Raw genomic sequence first — 21,504 nt, forward strand, 5'->3', positions numbered from 1 at the left:
TTCTATGTTTTCTTCTATAAGTTCTAGTTTGAGGTTTTATATTTAAATGTAAGTGATAAGTGTTAATTTTTACATATGTCACAAACTGTGGTTCAAAGTTCATGTGCTTGACTTGGGTTTGATCCCTGGGTTGGGAAGATCTCCTGGAGGAGGGCATGGCAACCACTCCAGTATTCTTGCCTGCAGAATCCCCATGGACAGAAGAGCCTGGTAGGCTACAGTCCATAGGGTCACAAAGAGTCAGACGTGACTGAGTGACTAAGCACAGTTCAATTATTCCATTACCATTTACGGAAAAACCTATCCCTCCTCTTTTGAATTGTCTCTTCACCTTTGTTGGGGAAGGCAATGGCACCCCACTCCAGTACTCTTGCCTGGAAAATCCCATGGAAGGAGGAGCCTGGTAGGCTGCAGTCCATGGGGTCGCGAAGAGTTGGACACACTAAGCAAATTCACTTTCACTTTTCACTTTCATGCATTGGAGAAGGAAATGGCAACCCACTCCAGTGTTCTTGCCTGGAGAATCCCAGGGATGGCAGAGCCTGGTGGGCTGCCGTCTATGGGGTCGCACAGAGTCGGATATGACTCATGCGCCTTAGCAGCAGCAGCATCTTCACCTTTGTCAAAAATCAGTAGTCATATATGTGTGGAATTATTTCTAGTCTTTCTAGATTTCTATAATCTTTTGGCATAACCTACTCTTATGCCAGTGCTTACTACTATGTTTCATTTAGTGTAGTTTTATAGGTCTTGAAATTGCTACTGTTGGTCCTCAAATTTTTTTGTTTTTTCACAGTTGTTTCGACTATTCCAGGTCCTTTGTGTTTCTGTAGGAGTTTTAGAATCAGCTCGTCAATTTCTAGAGGGGAAAAAAAAGCCTCCTTTCATTTTGATTGCAATTGCATTGAATCTACAGTCAGTTTGGGAAGAAATGGTGTCTTAGTTGCATAAAATGTTCTGACCCATGAATACAAGAATACTACAGAAGGCAAAGTTCTCAGTTTACGTAGGTCTTCTTTAACTTCTCTAAGTCATTTTATAGTTTTTAGTATACAGATGTTTATGCTTCTTTGTTACATATATCCCAAAGAATGTCATATTTTAGTTATTATAAATTGTATTGTTGCTAGTCTATGGAAATCCAACCGAATCTGTGTATTGATCTTGAATCTTGCAACCTCCCTAATCACACTCACTAGTTCTACTAGCGGAGAAGGCAATGGCACCCCACTCCAGTACTCTTGCCTGGGAAATCCCACGGACGGAGGGGCCTGGTAGGCTACAGTCCATGGGGTAGCTAAGAGTCGGACACAACTGAGAGACTTCACTTTCACTTTTCACTTTCATGCATTGGAGAAGGAAATGGCAACCCACTCCAATGTTCTTGCCTAGAGAATCCCAGGGACAGAGGAGCCTGGTGGGCTTCCATCTATGGGGTCGCACAGAGTCGGACACGACTGATGCGACTTAGCAGCAGCAGCAGCAGTTCTGCTAGCTTCTTTGTAGACTCTATTCCATTTTCTACAAAGATGTAGTTATGCAGTCTGTGAATAGAGACAGCTTGAATTCTTACTGTCTAGTCCAGGTGCCTTTTATTTCACCGCTTTTGATTTTTGTCCTGTCCAAATGTCTAGAATCTGTTAAAAAGAAGTGGTGAGAGCAGACATCTTTGCCTTGTTTGACTGACCTTGGTGGGAAAGCACCTAGTCCCTACCAGTAAGTATGATTTAGTTGCAGGTTTTTCACAGGTGCTCTTTATCAGGCTGAGTTAGTTCCTTTCTATTCGAAGTATGCTAAGAATTTTTATCAGAAATGAGCATTGGATTTAGCTAATGCTTTTTCTGTGTCTATTTAGATGATCCCATGGTTTTGCTTCTTTTTGTTTGCTAATGTAATCACTTACTTGAAATGATTTTGAATGTTAAAACACTGCCCTCTATGATAAACCCTACTTGTCTATGATGTATTATCTTTTTATATATTGTTGGATTACATAAACCATGCCTTTTTATCCAGTCACCTGTCAACAGACACAAGATGAGGAATTTAGTCAGCGTAACACAATTTTAAAATTCAAACTAGTATCTTGGAGGTCATCCCTTCCACAGCCTCATTTTATATTTGGGGAACTAAAACCACAGACGAGATAATGGTCATACACCAGGGCCAGAATGGAAATGCAAATTTCTGTTTTGCTTTCTACTTCCATTTAGCACTCTGTCCATTACTTAAAGAAGCAAGGAACTTTGGAAATTAAAATATTAACAACACTAGTCTGTCAACAATTCTCTGCTATGAGTGCATGATTAGCATTTTATGTGAATACAAAAAAGCAGATTTTTAATCTGACTGTTATAGAAATATATGTAAATTATTTATATATAAAAATTTACTTTCATATATCTAAACAATAAAATTTTAAAGCATATGGAAACCAACTCTTTCAGAAATGACTAGAGCTTTCTCTTAATTTAGGTTAAATTCTCAATTTCTAAAATATGGAAGAATAACATATAGAATATCAATTTCTCTTCTAAACAAACTACAGAATCTAGGAAATGTAGAGATTGAAGCACCAATTAATAAGTATCAGTTGTGAACTGAAAAAATAAATAACACAACCACTACTACTTCATCCTGCTTCCTAACTTAGATGCCTTAAAGCATGTGAACAAAATTAGCAGCTAATTTTTTCAATGAGTAGTCTTTCAAGGAACTAAAAACATAAACTGGAAGAAAAACTGTATACTCTGTATACCTACTGAAGACTCATAACCTATTTTAACATACTAAAAGCACTCAGAGGATCTGAAATAAAGAAGGAAAGAAATCTCTACTTAATACACTGTTTACTGAGCTTATAAAAAGGGATTCTGATATTAATAATATCTATTAATATCACAAAGATCAAAGGTTTCCAGATAACATTCTGGGTTATTGCCATGAAACTTCATTCTCATTTTGGGAGAAACGGTAAAAGCCCTCATGTCTTTTTTGCAGCCATAAAACTCAAAGGGAAAGCTTGGACTTGAGAGGTCTGATGATTCATTCATGAAAACCAATTCATACGTATGAATTCCCTTAGCTTTGCAGCAATTGAGGGACAGGCACTACAAAGCAGAACACCAAACACCACCACTGTGTATACTACTATTCGCTTAAATGAATTTCTGGGACTCATTCACAAAAGAAATAACTAGGCTTACAGAATTACAGTATGAGAGGTTAACAGAAAAATTTGATTTACTCTTTCTCTTTTGGGCAGATCACCATTTTACTGTTCCAACTGCGAAACTAGAACTGCATTTCTATCTACATAAGCAAATATAGTACCTGTAAAGTTTCTCTGCATACATAGGCTATTTGCAGTTCTGATAACGGTCCAGTAACTAGAAATTTAAAAAGAGATCACATCATTATACATTTGAACACAACAGACTAAAAACACTTTAACAATGACAAGCAATTATAAAACTTCTCTTTCTCTCTCTCTCTGTGTATGTGTGTGTGTGTGTGTGTGTGTGTGTGTATATATATATATATATATATGTATCACTGGGTGACTTATCATGAGCATCTATTATTCTTAGAATCAGGGAACAAAAAAAAAGTAAAGTAGAAAATTTTTCAATGCAATTTAAAAATGGAAGATTTGCTTCATAACGACTTTGGTCAGTGAAACTATTAGGCCCCCGTTATGAGCAAAGCACAGTACCAGATATCACAAGATGTTCTATACAAAGCAATGGACATGACCTCAATCCTGAACAACTGAAGATAAATAAATAAATAAAGCCCCCAAATGAGAAAAACATATATAATTACAGTTATATACACATGTTAAGGGCTTCCCTGGTGGCTCAGACAGTAAAGAATGTGCCTGCAATGCAGGAGACCTGGGTTCAATCCCTGGGGTGGGAAGATCCCCTGGAGAAGGGAATGGCAACCCACTCTAGTATTCTTGCCTAGAGAATTCCATGGATACAGGAGCCTGGCGGGTTACAGTTCATAGGGTTGCAAAGAGTTGGACACGACTGAACAACTAACAATTTCACACTTTCATACATGTTATAGGACCATAAAGAGAAATTGATTGTTGAAAAGGCATAATATACTTTTTTTTTTTTTAAAGGCAGGATGTTATTCCCTTAGCATTATTCTTTACTATATCCATCAAAACAAGGACCTTGATCCAATACCTTACCTAAGAATCCAAAAAGTAATCAGGTCACTTGTGACAACCAGATCTTTCCCTAATGAAACGTAAAATCCTTCTGCAAGTACCTAACTAGGTGCTTTGGAAATAACGCCTTCCAATACCATGAGAAAATATTTGAAGTTGGGGGTGGCATTTGCTGACAGTGAGGTCAAAATCAGATACTTTTATGCAATCTTTACTTAAAATATTTTACAACATATTTTAATCACTGGTTCTCTATACCTACTTTTAGGAACATAAAATTTTGATTCTTGTAACTTGATGAAAAGGAAAACAATTTCATTAAAAGTTATTATAGGTATAGTTGTTCTTGATTACTATGCTATCTAATATATTATTTACAGGGATGAATATTTTAAGAATCAACTTAATTCAAAAAATAGCAGGTTTAATAATGGAAAGCAGGAATTTCACAAAGAAATAAAATTAATGTCTCAAAACCATTATTTCAGCTTAAAAGGGGAAGTAAAAAAAAAGTCTGCTGCATAGTTTTATTAATCCATAATCCTGAGTTCTCATTCTGTGAAAATGTGGATAAAAATTATAAATATTAGATAAAAAGTGTTCCTGTAAAAGATCATAATTCTTCACAAAATCACAGAAAAGAATTTTAAACTGAGTGACACAGAGCCGTTTCCTACCAATAATTTTTTAAAAATCAACAACAGGGGTAAAATAAAAGAGAACAGTCATTATAGTATAATAATGTAAAGGAAAATTCAATTCAATTCAGAAAGTTGACTAAATTAACATAATGAAATGGCAACCCACTCCAGTATTCTTGTCTGGGAAATCCCATGGGCAGAAGAGCCTGAGGGCTACAGTCCACAGGGTCACAAGAGAGCCAGACAGGACTTGCAATTAAACAACAAATAAAATATTCCAAATTCTTAAAATTATACATTTTAATACAAAATATTATAGCAAAAATTAAGTTGTTTTCCCAGTCAACACATTATCATTAATAGATAGACAATTTGCTTTATGTGAGTTACCTTTTGCATTTCAATTTTAATTTACGAGGAACTTTAGGCAGTTTTGTTTGTAGATAAAATACTTCCCTATATACTACTTAAGATTTCCTAGAGACTATATCTGAAAAGCAAAATCTAGATTCTTCAAGTAGTCTTGGATTTCTTCATCAGGCTCCAGCAATTTAACTGAATACCAACAAAATATAAAATTGAGATTTCTTTTATGCAACCCTCCAGAGCACGACAGAATGTAAAACAGTAAATCTACATGTTAGTATCTCTTGTTAACTAGAGACATAAAATAACAATCATTAAAGTTAAAGTTTTAAAACGTAGAGAGAAATTAACAGTACCATGGTAAATATCTTGAAGTGATCCTCCACCACAATATTCCATACAAATCCACAGTTTTTCCCGACTAACATGAAAGAGAAAGAAAATTATATTAGCTAGTAATTCTCGACCACTGACATACTTTGAAGATTGACACTCTTCAGCATAGCAAGGTTTAGGATAGATTACAACAGGAAATTGTCCTGACAGTTTTTCTTCAGGATACAGAAAAGCATATTAATTTTAGCTCTGTTCCCACCTTAAATAGTTTAGAATGTGATCTGTATTACAAGCTAAAACACTTGTAACCGTTCATAGTATTTCATTAAGGTTGCCAGATAGGGTAAAAATGCACAAATGAAGCTGTAACAGAGGAGCCAATAAGAAGATCTGAGAAATTTTAGAACTTTAGACAAGCAATTTTTAAAATTTAAATACAAAACAGTATTTACATGAAAGGGAGGGGATGTGGGGCAAAGAAGTATGAAATACAAAGAGAGAGATTAGATGCTTTGTGTTTTTCACCTGAGATAGCTCCCAAAGTAGGCAACAATGTTGCAGTGTTTACATTCTTTAACCATAAATATCTCTTGCTGAATCAAAGAAAAATCATCTCCTGAAAAACAAAATGATAATAAGTTGGTCAACATGTTACATTTTGCGTCACTATGTATAGGAAGAAGGAAGGAAACCTTCACAACAAGTATCAGAAATGAGGAATCAGACATTCTTAATACTTTAACGAGAACATACACTTGCAGTTTCTTTCTACAGTCAGAAGCTATAAAAATGCATGAAGTCCTAAAACTCATAATTTCACTTCAATGTTTACTTTCTTGAGATATGCACAGATAATATTCTCTACAGTACTATTTATTGATGAAAGAATTGTCAAACAATTTATGGTACAGTCACAGATATTACAACAGTTATAACATGTTTTGCTATGAAAACATGCTCATGACACATTAAGTGAAAAGGGGATATTACGTAAGTACATATGCAGAAAAAAATTCTCAAGAAATATACATAATGTAGTAAAATTTTAAGTAATTTGGTTCTCTTCTTTTTTAATTTATATTTTCCAATTTGTCTACCAAAAATCTATTTGGGTTAACTAGAAAAAGCTATATTAAAATATTTACCATATATGGGGATTTTATGGTCATTATGGGCTCCTTAGAATGACACTGTCACTATCAAACTTCATTTTGAATAGAAATAGTGTTTTATTTCAGTAAAAGGAGTTTAGGAGTTGATACATCAGTGCATTTCTATTACGTAAATGCAATATAATGTACAAGATCTCCAGATCTGGATTAACACGCCTGGATTTAAGTCTGGACTCAGCCATTCACTGGCAATGTAACCTTGGGCAATCTAACTCTTCTGAGTCACACCTGAATCCATTGCCTGCTATGTAAATTCATTTCTTATCTACCATTTTGGCTTCCTTATCTACCACTTCCTTAAACATTCCCTACATTTTAGTAATACCAGCTGCTGGTCATTTTTGTAACAGATTCTTATGTCCCCAAGTTTCTGTTACTCCAAGTCTCTCAGGTGGGAAAGTTGTCAGGAAGAGCTTGGAGTGCAATATCTGGCACACAATAAATGCAATAGCAATATTATATGTTGGAGACAAGAAAGATACAAACAAATGTGTTCCTCATTAGGATATCACCATAAGATATTTTTATTAGATAGTGTTTTGAAATGCTCTTTTGCAAAACATCAGGTTTAAACCTGAGCCTTCTGCATTGTAGGTGTATTCGTCTACCACTGTGCCACCACTAAAGCCCTAGCTCTAACTTAGTCATCTGAGAATAACATACAAGGACCAAGACGGAAAAACTTACAAATTAGGTCTTAGATAAATGAATAAAATTCTCACACACAAATCAAAGATATTTTCCCCTTTATACAGCAAGTTTCAATGGAAAGCCAAAACAAAATAATATCTTTGCCATGTCATAAAATAGTTAAAAAAAATCAAACATTATTGATGTGGTTTATACACACATTTAACTATGACACACCAAATTTATTCATAATCATGAAAGCACTCTTTTCAACAGTCCCTTCATGTAAACATTAAGTGATATTTCAGTTAACAATTATAAAGAACTAGATAAATAAAAAGGGACACAGTCTTGAAAAAATCAAAATCTGAGCAAAAATCTTCACAGAAAATTTACCTTTTACTTGTAAAAGTGAGAAAACACGTACTACATGAATGGTTGAAGTGAAGTGAAGTGAAGTGAAATCTCTCAGTTGTGTCCGACTCTGTGACCCCATAGCCTGTAGCCAACCAGGCTTCTCCGTCCATGGGATTTTCCAGGCAAGAATACTGGAGTGGGTTGCTATTTCCTTCTCCAGAATGAATGGTTCAGTTCAGTTCAGTTGCTCAGTTGTGTCCGACTCTTTGCGACCCCATGAATCGCAGCACGCCAGGCCTCCCTGTCCATCACCAACTCCCGGAGTTCACTCAGACTCACGTCCATCAAGTCAGTGATGCCATCCAGCCATCTCATCCTCTGTCGTCCCCTTCTCCTCCTGCCTCCAATCCCTCCCAGCATCAAAGTCTTTTCCAATGAGTCAACTCTTCACATGAGGTGGCCAAAGTACTGGAGTTTTCAGCTTTAGCATCATTCCTTCCAAAGAAATCCCAGGGTTGATCTCCTTCAGAATGGACAGGTTGGATCTCCTTGCAGTCCAAGGACTCTCAAGAGTCTTCTCCAACACCACAGTTCAAAAGCATCAATTCTTCGGTGCTCAGCCTTCTTCAGAGTCCAACTCTCACATCCATACATGACTACTAGAAAAACCATAGCCTTGACTAGACGGACCTTAGTTGGCAAAGTAATGTCTCTGCTTTTGAATATACTATCTAGGTTGGTCATAACTTTTCTTCCAAGGAGTAAGCATCTTGTAATTTCATGGCTTCAATCACCATCTGCAGTGATTTTGGAGCCCAGAAAAATAAAGTGTGACACTGTTTCCACTGTTTCACCATCTATTTCCCATGAAGTGAGGGGACCAGATGCCATGATCTTCGTTTTCTGAATGTTGATCTTTAAGCCAACTTTTTCACTTTACTCTTTCACTTTCATTAAGAGGCTTTTTAGTTCCTCTTCACTCTCTGCCATAAGGGTGGTGTCATCTGCATATCTGAGGTTATTGATATTTCTCCTGGCAATCTTGATTCCAGCTTGTGTTTCTTCCAGTCCAGCGTTTCTCATGATGTACTCTGCATATAAGTTAAATAAGCAGGGTGACAGGATAGAGCCTTGACGTACTCCTTTTCCTATTTGGAACCAGTCTGTTGTTCCATGTCCAGTTCTAACTGTTGCTTCCTGGCCTGCATACAGATTTCTCAAGAGGCTCACAATTGCATTCATCTCACATGTTAGTAAAGTAATGCCCAAAATTCTCCAAGCCAGGATTCAGCAATATGTGAACCGTGAACTTCCTGACGTTCAAGCTGGTTTTAGAAAAGGCAGAGGAACCAGAGATCAAATTGCTAACATCCGCTGGATCATGGAAAAAGCAAGAGAGTTCCAGAAAAACATCTATTTCTGCTTTATTGACTATGCCAAAGCCGTATCACAATAAACTGTGGAAAATTCTGAGAGAGATGGGAATACCAGACTACCTGACCTGCTTCTTGAGAATGAATGGTTATATATACCCTAAACATAATAGTCTGCAAACAGAACCTGATCAGTGAAGATAATCCAAAATAGACAATAATCTCATGTTCCCCATTATCAACAGAGGCAGCAAGAGGGAGCAATTCTTGAAGATTATAGTAAAAACCTGCCCATGTGGAGGCTTTGCTTGTCCACTTATGGATACAAAGAATTGTCTCTCCTTCCTCCCCCCTCTGAGCCCTCCTATTAGTAGTTATCACCCATTTGCCTGAAACTTTTCCATTATATACTAAATTTTATTATTTATACAGCCTAATTTCAACAAGTAGGGTAGATTCCAGTTCATCCTTCATTTTATCAAGAAGCCCTGAATTACAAAGGAAAGAAAAATAATCACCCTTTGTTACCATATGCTTTGGATATCTACCTACTCACTTCCATGTGTTTCTTTTTAAATTATTTGTTTTTAATTGGAGGATAATTGCTTTACAATATTGTTTTGGTTTCCGCCATATATCAACATGAATCAGCCATAGGTATATGTATGTCCCCTTCCTCTTCAACTTCCTTCCCACCTTCTTCCCCATCCCACCTCTCTCTGTGTTTCTGATGGGTTTTGGCTGTGAAATCTGGCTTCTGGGATCTTAGTTTCCTCATCAGGGATAGAATCAGTGCGCTGTGCAATGAAGGCACGGAGTTCTAACACTGGACCACCAGGGAATTCCCTATCCATTAACTTTTCCTTTTTTTTAATTGAAGTATAGTTGACACCTACCCACTTTTAAGTGATCACCAAAGTCACATCCATTGAAAATCAAGATCATCGAAAAAGCAAGAGAATTTCAGAAAAACATCTACTTCTGCTTTATTGATTAAGCCAAAGCCTTTGACTGTGTGGATCACAATAAACTGTGCAAAAATCTGAAAGAGATGGGAATACCAGACCACCTGACCTGCCTCCTGAGAAATCTGTATGCACGTCAGGAAGCAACAGTTAGAACTGGACACGGAACAACACAGACCGGTTCCAAACTGGGAAAGGAGTATGTCAAGGCTGTATATTGTCACCCTGATCATTTAACTTCTATGCAGAGTACATCAGGCGAAATGCTGGGCTGGATGAAGCATAAGCTGGAATCAAGAATGCCGGGAGAAATATCAATAAAGTCAGATATGCAGATGACACCGCCCTTATGCCTGAAAGCGAAGAACTAAAGAGCCTATTGATGAAAGTGAAAGAGGAAAGTTGAAAAAGTTGGCTTAAAACTCAACATTCAGAAAACTAAGATCATGGCATCCGGTCCCATCACTTCATGGCAAATAGATGGGGAAACAATGGAAACAGTGAGAGACTTTATTTTTCTGGGCTCCAAAATCACTGCAGATGGTGACTGCAGCCATGAAACTAAAAGACGCTTACTCCTTAGAAGAAAAGCTATGACCAACCTAGACAGCATATTAAAAAGCAGTGACATTATTTTGCCAACAAAGGTCCATCTGGTCAAAGCTATGGCTTTTCCAGTAGTCATGTATGGAGGTGAGAGTTGGAATCATAAAGAAAGCTGAGCGCCAAAGAATTGATGCTTTTGAACTGTGGTGTTGGAGAAGACTCTTGAGAGTCCCTTGGACTGCAAGGAGATCCAACCAGTACATCCTAAAGGAAATCAGTCCTGAATATTCATTGGAAGGACTGATGCTGAAGCTGAAACTCCAAAACTTTGGTGACCTGATGCGAAGTACTGACTCACTGGAAAAGACCCTGATGCTGGGAAAGATTGAAGGCGGGAGGAGAAAGGGACAACAGAGTATGAGAGGGTTGGATGGCATCACCAATGCAATGGACATGAATTTGAGTAGGCTCCAGGAGTTGGTGATGGACAGGGAATCCTGGCATGCTGCAGTCCAGGGTGTTGCAAAGAGTTGGACACGACTGAGTGACTGAACTGAACAAGTATCCTCTTTCCAATTTTATCCTGTGTTCAGAAACTGGAATGTAAGTGAAACAGAGTACTCTAGCATTCCATGTGATTTTTACCTATTAAATGGCAGAAAATGTCTACTTAGCCTTTATTAGTTTTCTGCATGTATTATTTGAAACTAATAAAAATTTTGGTGTGACCTCAAAATTAACATCTTCCACCAATTCAGATTTGAACTTTTTAAATAGTGAAGATAGGGTACCAATATTTAAATTTACATATTATTTTTAACAACAAAAAATGTTAAGATTTTTAAAATAGAAGTAAATACTGAAAAGCAGGAACATATCACTTAATTGGAATAGTTGACATTTGTCCTATTTGGCCAAACCTCCCTCCTACTTTGGGATTTCTTTCAAGAACATTAACAAGGCAAACTAATGGTTGTTTACATCTTTATAAAATTTCTGACTTTTAAAAAATTTACTGTATTTTTTCCATTTATATTTCCAGGAAATAAGATGAAATATCATAAAGCAAAACTAAAAAAAATTTTAAACATCTATTTAAAGATATTTAAAGATTCCAATTCCAGTGTGCTCTCCAGTGCCAAGAGAATGCACTGATCATAGAAAACACCATCTTCCAACAACACAAGAGAAGACTCTACACATGGACACTACCAGATGGTCAACACCGAAATCAGATTGATTATACTCTTTGCCGCCAAAGATGGAGAAGCTCTATACAGTCAGCAAAAACAAGACCAGGAGCTGACTGTGGCTCAGATCATGAACTCCTTATTGCCAAATTCAGACTTAAATTGAAGAAAGAGGGGAAAACCACTAGACCATTCAGATATGACCTAGATAAAATCCCTATGATTATACAGTAGAAGTGAGAAATAGATTTAAGGGACTAGATCTGATAGATAGAGTGCATGATGAACTATGGACGGAGGTTCCTGACACATTGTATAGGAGACAGGGATCAACAACATCCCCATGGAAAAGAAATGCAAAAAAGCGAAATGGTTGTCTGGGGAGGCCTTACAAATAGCTGTGAAAAGAAGAGAAGCGAAAAGCAAAGGAGAAAAGGAAAGATATAAGCATCTGAATGCAGAGTTCCAAAGAACAGCAAGAAGAGATAAGAAAGCCGTCCTCAGCGATCAATGCAAAGATATAGATGAAAACAACAGAATGGGAAAGACTAGAGATCTCTTCAAGAAAATTAGAGATACCAAGGGAACATTTCACGCAAAGATGGGCACAATAAAGGACAGAAATGGTATGGACCTAACAGAAGCAGAAGATATTAAGAAAAGGTGGCAGGAATACACAGAACTATACAGAAAAGATCTTCATGACCCAGATAATCATGATGGTGTGATCACTCACCTAGAGCCAGACATCCTGGAATGTGAAGTCAAGTGGGCCTTAGAAAGCATCACTACGAACAAAGCTAGTGGAGGTGGTGGAATTCCAGTTGAGGTATTTCAAATCCTGAAAGATGATGCTGTGAAAGTGCTACACTCAATACGTCACCAAATTTCGAAAACTCAGCAGTGGCCACAGGACTGGAAAGGTCAGTTTTCATTCCAGTCCCAAAGAAAGGCAATGCCAAAGAATGCTCAAACTAACACACAGTTGCACTCATCTCACATGCTAGTAAAGTCATGCTCAAAATTCTCCAAGTCAGGCTTCAGCAGTACGTGAACCGTGAACTTCCAGATGTTCAAACTGGTTTTAGAAAAGGCAGAGGAACCAGAGATCAAATTGCCAACATCCACTGAATCATGGAAAAAGAGAGTTCCAGAAAAACATCTATTTCTGCTTTATTGACTATGCCACGGCCTTTGACTGTATGGATCACAATAAACTGTGGAAAATTCTGAAAGAGATAGGAATACCAGACCACCTGACCTGCCTCTTGAGAAACTTGTATGCAGGCCAGGAAGCAACAGTTAGAACTGGACATGGAACAACAGACTGGTTCCAAATAGGAAAAGGAGTACGTCAAGGCTGTATATTGTCACCCTGCTTATATAACTTATATGCAGAGTACATCATGAGAAATGCTAGGCTGCAAGAAGCACAAGCTGGAATCAAGATTGTTGGGAGAAATATCAATAAACTCAGATATGCAGATAACACCACCCTTATAGCAGAAAGCGAAGAGGAACTAAAAAGCCTCTTATGAAAGTGAAAGAGGAGAGTGAAAAAGTTGGCTTAAAGATCAACATTCAGAAAACGAAGATCATGGCATCTGGTCTCATCACTTCATGGGAAATAAATGGGGAAACAGTGTCAGACTTTATTTTTGGGGGGCTCCAAAATCACTGCAGATGGTGCCTGCAGCCATGAAATTAAAAGACGCTTACTTCTTGGAAGGAAAGATATGACCAACCTAGATAGCATATTTAAAAGCAGGGACATTACTTTGCCAACAAAGGTCAGCCTAGTCAAAGCTATGGTTTTTCTAGTAGTCATGTATGGATGTGATAGTTGGACTGTGAAGAAAGCTGAGCGCCGAAGAATTGATGCTTTTGAACTGTGGTGTTGGAGAAGACTCTTTTGAGAGTCCCTTGGGCTGCAAGGAGATCCAATCAGTCCATTCTAAAGGAGATCAGTCCTGGGTGTTCATTGGAAGGACTGACGTTGAAGCTGAAATTCCAATACTTTGGCCACCTGATGGGAAGAACTGACTCACTGGAAAAGACCCTGATGCTGGGAAAGATTGAGGGGACGACAGAGGATGAGATGGTTGGTTGGCATCACCAACTCGATGGACATGAGTTTGAGTCAACTCCAGGAGTTGGTGATGGACAGGGAGGCCTGGCATGTGGCAATTCATGGGGTCACAAAGAGTTGGACACGACTGAGCGACTGAACTGAAAGATTTCAACATGTCTGAAAACTGTCTAATCTAGTAAAATACATCTAATTCACCATTTTATTTACAAATACTGGATTATTTCATAAATATTTCCAATTTAGCATTTTAAAAAACAAGTAAACAAAGTATACTGCATTAACACCCTGGGTAATGATTTCATGAAATTCCATGCCTGTATGCAAGGCTCACAGTTTTAAACAAATGATAATTTGGAAAATTTTAAAGTACCATCATGTAGTTCCACCATAATAAGAGGATAATGTGAGCAGAGAAAACTCGAGAAGGCAAATGAGGATTCTGATGATCACCTTTCTCAAACTTGGTCTGTTCTGGCTGTTCGCTGGCACTAACTACAGACTTGTTGAGCAAAATGAGTATCTGTAAAATGAGTTAGAGGGTAGGCTGAAATTAAGACACAAACAGAAAAATAGGGTGACATGCACAATCGTAATATCTGTCTGCTTTTCTAGAGCAGTCCTGATGCCTCACCAAACAGATGATGAAACTCAAAATGGTATCACTGGTAATGTTTATTTTCAATACTTCAAAGTCACCATTTGTAAAATGGTGCTTCTATTTAAAAAGTATAGGCTATAAAATGAGAGAGAAATGCTTAAATCACTCTTAAAAATAATCATTTGCTTACATATGTATACAAAGGGCAACAAAAATATAGGGGAAAATGCTCATTCATCTTATCAATTATTTCTGTGGCCAATTAAAAAATTGTTCTGTGTGCTAACCTATTTTTGCTCTTAACCCTAAGATTCACTTTAGGATTAGTATTAGAAGAGTCTCAAAAGTCATTTATTTTAGTGAAATTTTAAATATAATATTATAGAATTAAATTATCAGGAACAAGTCAGTAAATCTGTAATAAAATTAAAGACTTTAAAATGATTATAAATTTCAACAATCTATTTTTAACTGGGGTGAAAAGTATAATTGAGTTACAGCTGAGATTTCATTTACTTAAAAAAAAAAAAACAAACTGTTTATCTTTTACCAGATGCAGGCTTTTTTCTAAGTCATATTGGCAAATAATTATCTTTCACGTCTAAATAAAATTCTAAACCAGTTTATCTTTAAATAAATACAAGGAAGCACTTTTGCATTATACTGGCTTTGGTGCCATTTTTTTTTTTAAGTTGCGAAGTACAGTCAAAAATTCATTTTTGAAATACAGCTGTCTCCAGAAATTATTTGAGGCATCAGAAACAAATGCTGGGAAAATTCAACACTATATCATCGTATCTTTCACATAAAACTCCCCTAACTCTGTTTGCAAAATGTGAAAAACACATCTAAGGGCTTTTCTGAAAATGCTAAAAAAAAAAAAAAGGTATAAAAATCTATGATTAACATAGAAATTATTTAAAGGCAAAAACAAAAGAAAACAAAACCACAAATAAAACATGTAATAATGAAATAACCCAAATGAATAAAATCACTGTCACAAAAAGAAGACCAATTTCTCAGATTCTAAAACACAGATTATGAAAATAAATAAAACTATTCACTAAAAGAAAAGTATGTATATATTTAACTGTAAGAAAAACATTTCTCAGGTGACTAATTTTATAGTTATTTACTATTAATAAATTTAATAAATTTACTGAAATCACAATTACTATTAATAATGAATTGAAATCTAAATAATAAGACCTGAACATCACAGATTAGAGAAGATAAGTAGTAGTAGTGCCACAGACAATTAAGCAGCAAGTTCAGCAAGAAGCAGCAAGTTACCTACAAGAGGAGAAATAATCAGGCAAGCCTTATAGCTTTATTCTAATAATATTCAAAGCAGAAAATGTCTATATATTTTCTGAGGGCAGGAGAAGAATGTATGATGTAATAATTCTATACCTAGTTGGCTGGTCATTCTCATTTAATAGACAACAGAAAGTCATTTATAATATTCCCCTGTACAAAGATATTTATTGAATGTCCTCTATGTGCCGACACTATTTCTGGGGCTGAAATAAAACAGTAAAGACAGATCACTAGTCTCATGCCTCTTAACATTCCAGGAGAGACAGACATTAAACAAACAAATACAAAGAAATAAGAAAAATGTTACGCAGGCACATGTCCTAGACAGAGAACTAAAATAACAAGGATCTGAGTGACTACTTTAACTTACGTAGTCAGAACTGGGTTTTTACGAGGCTACAATATTTAAGTTGAAATCTGAATGACCAGGAAGGCTTCTGGAAAAAGACCATGAAAACTAGTACTTCACGCAGAACAGAAGAGTCAGTTTAATCTTGGACTGATTACATAGAAAAGAAAAAAACAAGAGGGGAATAGGGAAGGGAAAAAGATATATGATGAGCTCAGAGAAGCAGACAGGGCCAATCACATAGGGTTTTTTATAAGCAAGGTTGAAAGTTTGATTATTATTTATTCTAAGTGCAATTTCGAAGCTCCAAGAAGGTTTTAAGGAAGAGAGCATTATGATATGATTTGTATTTTAAAAGGACCATTCTGGTGGCTCTGTGGAAACTAGATGGCGATAGATGGAAGGTCTGGGAGAGGAAATAGAGAGACCAGAGGGGAAAGATGGCAATAAGAAGTAGATGGATTCCGTATATGTTTTGAAAGTTGAGTTGAAGGAACTTGCTGACAGACTGACGTTGAAGTACAAAAGAAAGAGAAATCAAGGACAATGCCTATATTTTTGGCTTGGCTAGTGGCTTAGCAAAATGGGGAAGACTGAGGGAAGAGCAAGCTTGAGAAGAACAATTAATTTGTGAATCAAAATTATGTTATTCTTGATAGTCACAGGAAAATCAATGTGATGATATGATTCAACTTGGCAACAACTGATACAAATAAAAAAAGCAACAAGGACATGGAATGAAAGGATGGTGAGAACTGAATCTATTTAATTATAAAACTAAGCCTAAATAATTGGCATCTCATAATTTTAAAAGATATGCAGGCTAATATACATGCATGCCCTAGTATAATAAAAAAATTCTAAGACTAAAATCCTCAAATAAATTAACAAGCATCTGAAAACTGGAATATGAAGAGGCAGAAGGAATATGAAGTTCAACATCTTTAAACCTATGAAGCTAATGACTATTTCATTTCTTAAGCTGATAAATTAAAAACTCAAATTTAAGTATATTATTTAAAGTCTTAGAAGCCATCCTTTGATAAAACTACAAACTGTGTACCTTTCAAATTATCAGCAATAAAAGTAAAAGAAACCTCTAGCTATATTTTGCTTAAAACCTTCAAAAAACATTAAATACAAAACCCACTGTAACAGAAGATCAATCATCTCAATAAATTTTAAAATGACTGACCTAGAAAGAGAAAGATTCAGATTGGGCTATAAAATAAAATTTAAAGATAATTACAAGACAAAACTTAAAAACCAATGATCCAAAAAGAAAGTAAAATGATAGGCCTAAATATAACAGTATTATCTGGTTGTTATATGATACATAAATACAAACAAGAAAAAAGGATTGGCATTACAATGTTTGACACAGTTAAAATCAAAGCAAAAAGAGCATCAAAAAGCACTAAAATTGACAATTCTATTGAAAAATATTAATTATGTAAGACTGTCACAGACTAAATAAATCCAATATAATGACTCACATAAATATCAACAGTAATCAAAATAGAAAGTATAAGAGAAGAAAAAACTGCTATTCATGATAGCAAGAATTACCACAAATATGAAGGCCTATGTGGCAAGAACTACAATATTTTCCTGAAGAGCTAAATAAGAAAAGTCCTTACCATTGTCAAATGTTAAGTCTTCTAAATTATTCTCACAAGCTTTTTTACACTTTGATAAACATGATCTTGAACCTTTCCTGGGGAAAAAAAATTATGAAAACAGAAGGGAAATAACTGAAAAACAAAAGCAATGAAGATTATAAAATACAGTGAAAAGTCAGAGAAATCAAAAACAGGATAATCCTGAACTACAAATAGGAGTGGGGGGTTTGGAATCACTGAAATAGATAATAAATTCATGCTTACATGGAAATTCAGTTCATGACGAGCGAGGCATTTCAAACGTGCAAATAAAAGAGAGTTTGTAGTAAACAGCTTTGGAAAACTGTCTAGCCATTATATTCTTTGCAGCGGAAGATGGAGAAGCTCTATACAATCAGCAAAAACAAGACCGGGAGCTGACTATGGTACAGATCATGAAATCTTTACTGCAAAATTCAGAAAAGTAAGGAAAACCACTAGACCATTCAGGTATGACCTAAATCAAACCCCTTATGGTTATATAGTGAAAGTGGCAAATAGATTCAAGGGATTAGATCTGATAGAATACTGAAGAACTATGGGCAGAGGTTTATAACACTGTACAGGAGGCAGTGATCAAGATCATCCCCAAGAAAAACAAATGCAAAAAGGCAAAAGGGTTGTCTGAGGAAGCCTTACAAACAGCTGAGAAAAGAAGAGAAGTTAAAGGGACAGGAGAAAAGGAAAGATATACCCATCTGAATGCAGAGTTCCAAAGAATAGCAAGGAGAGATAGAAAGCCTTCCTCAGCCATCAATGCAAAGGAAGAGAGGAAAACAACAGAATAGGAAAAGACTAGAGATCTTGTCAAGAAAATTAGAGATACCAAGGGACCATTTCATGCAAAGATGGGCTCGATAAAGGACAGAAATGATAGGGACCTAACAGAAGCAGAAGATATTAAGAACAGGTGGCAAGAATACACAGAAGAACTATACAGAAAAGATCTTCATGAGCCAGATAACCATGATGGTGTGATCACTCACCTAAAGCCAGGCATTCTGGAATGTGAAGTCAAGTGGGCCTTAGGAAGCACCACTACAAACTAAGCTAATGGAGGTGATGGAATTCCAGTTGAGCTATTTCAAATCCTAAAAGATGATGCTGTGAAAGTGTTGCACTCAATATGCCAGCAAATTTGGAAAACTCAACAGTGGCCACAGGACTGGAAAAAGTCAGTTTTCATTCCAATCCCAAAGAAAGGCAATACCAAAGAATGTTCAAACTACTGCACTGCTGCTGCTGCTGCTGCTAAGTCGCTTCAGTCGTGTCCTACTCTGTGCGACCCCAGAGACGGCAGCCCACTAGGCTCCCCCATCCCTGGGATTCTCCAGGCAAGAACACTGGAATGGGTTGCCATTTCCTTCTCCACAATTCTACTCATCTCATATGCTAATGCTCAAAATTCTCCAAACCAGTACGTGAACCATGAACTTCCAGATGTTCAAGCTGGATTTAGAAAAGGCAGAGGACCCAGAGATCAATTGCCAACATCCACCGGATCATTGAAAAAGCAAGAGAATTCCAGAAAAAGACATCTACTTCTGCTTTATTGACTACGCCAAAACCTTTGACTGTGTGGATCACAATAAACTGTGCAAAAATCTGAAAGAGATGGGAATACCAGACCACCTGACCTGCCTCCTGAGAAATCTGTATGCACGTCAGGAAGCAACAGTTAGAACTGGACATGGAACAACACAGACTGGTTCCAAATTGGGAAAGGAGTACGTCAAGGCTGTATACTGTCACTCTGATCATTTAACTTCTATGCAGAGTATATCATGCGAAATGCCAGGCTAGATGAAGCATAAGCTGGAATCAAGATTGCCGGGAGAAATATCAATAACGTCAGATATGCAGATGACACCACCCTTATGCCTGAAACAGCCTGTTGATGAAAGTGAAAGAAGAGAGTTGAAAACGTTGGCTTAAAACTCAACATTCAGAAAACTAAGATCATGGCATCCGGTCCCATCACTTCATGGCAAATAGATGGGGAAACAATGGAAACAGTGAGAGACTTTATTTTTCTGGGCTCCAAAATCACTGCAGATGGTGACTGCAGCCATGAAGCTAAAAGACGCTTACTCCTTAGAAGAAAAGCTATGACCAACCTAGACAGCATACTAAAAAGCAGAGACATTATTTTGTCAACAAAGGTCCATCTAGTCAAAGCTATAGCTTTTCCAGTAGTCATGTATGGAAGTGAGAGTTGGAACTATAAAGAAAGCTGAGCGTCGAAGAACTGATGCTTTTGAACTGTGGTGTTGGAGATTACTCTTGAGAGTCCCCTGGACTACAAGGAGATCCAACCAGTGCATCCTAAAGGAAATCAGTCCTGAATATTCCTTGGAAGGACTGATGCTGAAGCTGAAACTCCAAAACTTTGGTGACCTGATGCAAAGTACTGACTCACTGGAAAAGACCCTGATCCTGAGAAAGACTGAAGGTGGGAGGAAAAGGGGATGACAGAGGATGAGATGGTTGGATGGCATCACCGACTTGATGGACATGAGTTTGAGTAAGCTCTGGGAGTTAGTGATGGACAGGGAGGTCTGGAGTGCTGCAGTCCATGGGGTCGCAGAGAGTTGGACATGAATGAGTGACTAAGTGTACTTAAAGCTCTTCTTCACACCTTAGGACAAAACTCTCCCTGATGGAGCAAACATTTAAATGTTGGAGGGTGTAGGAGAAAGGAAAAAACCAGAAGAAACTGTGAAATAGCTTTAGAGCCGACTAGTAGAAAAAGCCTATATATGAGAAAGAGAGGAATAAAGGAGAACTGCCAAATTTATCTAAAAGGAAAAAATACTTCCACACAGAAAAGTATCATAAACAGAGTACAAAGATAGTAGACAAACTGAAGAAAACTTTTAAAACATTTGAAAAGTCAGTATTTTTAAAGCATAAACAGCATCCTCTTAGACATGCTTCTGCTCTGTTCCATAGGTTTTGGATCATCCTGTTTTCATTTTTGTCTGTAGGTAATTTTTAATTTCCTCTTTGGTTTCTTCCATAGTCCACTGGCTGTTTAGTAGCATGTTGTTTAGTTCCATGTGTCCCTGTTTTTGCAGTTGTTTTTTTTTTTTTCCCCCTTACAGTTGATTTCTAGTCTCATAGTGTTGGAAAAGATGCTTGATATTATTTTAATTTTCTGAAATTTACCAAGGCATGTTTTGCAGCCATGCACAAGCTCTATCCTGGGGGATGTTCCATGTGCACTACAATGTATATTCTGTAGCTTTCAGATGAAATGCTCTCTATATGTCAGTTAGGACCATTTGGTCTAATGTGTCATTGAAGGCCTGTGATTTCTTACTGATTTTCTATCTGGATGATCTTTGCATTGATGAAAGTTGGCGGGGGCGGGGGGGAGGTTAAAGTCTCCTACTATTACTGTGTCACTGTTGAGTTTTCCTTTTATGTCTGCTAATATTTAACTTATATATTTAAGTGCTTCCATGGTGGGTGCATGGATATTTACAATTATTATATCTTCTTATATTTATACCTTGATCATTATGTAGTATCCTTCCTCATCTCCTGGAACAGTCTTTAAAGTCTATTTTGTATGACATAAATATTGCTCCTCTGGCTTTCTTTTGGATTTGGATGGAATAACTTTTTCCATCTCGCATTTTCAGTCTTTATGTATCTTTACATCTAAAGTGAGTCTCTGATAGGCAGCATATATATGGGTCTTGTTTTATACCCATTCAGCC

The 21,504-nt window shown here is 36.7% G+C and overlaps 1 protein-coding gene across 1 annotated transcript in view; it reads right to left on the reverse strand.

The window, feature by feature from the left end:
• The window catches only part of MAP4K5 (mitogen-activated protein kinase kinase kinase kinase 5), a 114,413-nt gene that overhangs the window by 60,500 nt on the left and 32,409 nt on the right, over positions 1–21,504 (reverse strand). The window contains exons 3-5 of the mRNA XM_027971724.3: positions 6,052–6,142; positions 5,547–5,611; positions 3,334–3,389 (exon numbers count right to left, since the gene is read on the reverse strand). Coding sequence (XP_027827525.1) covers positions 3,334–3,389; positions 5,547–5,611; positions 6,052–6,142 — 212 coding nt within the window. The remainder of the gene's footprint in view (positions 1–3,333; positions 3,390–5,546; positions 5,612–6,051; positions 6,143–21,504) is intronic.

The sequence above is a fragment of the Ovis aries genome, chromosome 7, assembly GCF_016772045.2.
Source record: "Ovis aries strain OAR_USU_Benz2616 breed Rambouillet chromosome 7, ARS-UI_Ramb_v3.0, whole genome shotgun sequence".
Taxonomy (NCBI): Eukaryota; Metazoa; Chordata; class Mammalia; order Artiodactyla; family Bovidae; genus Ovis; species Ovis aries.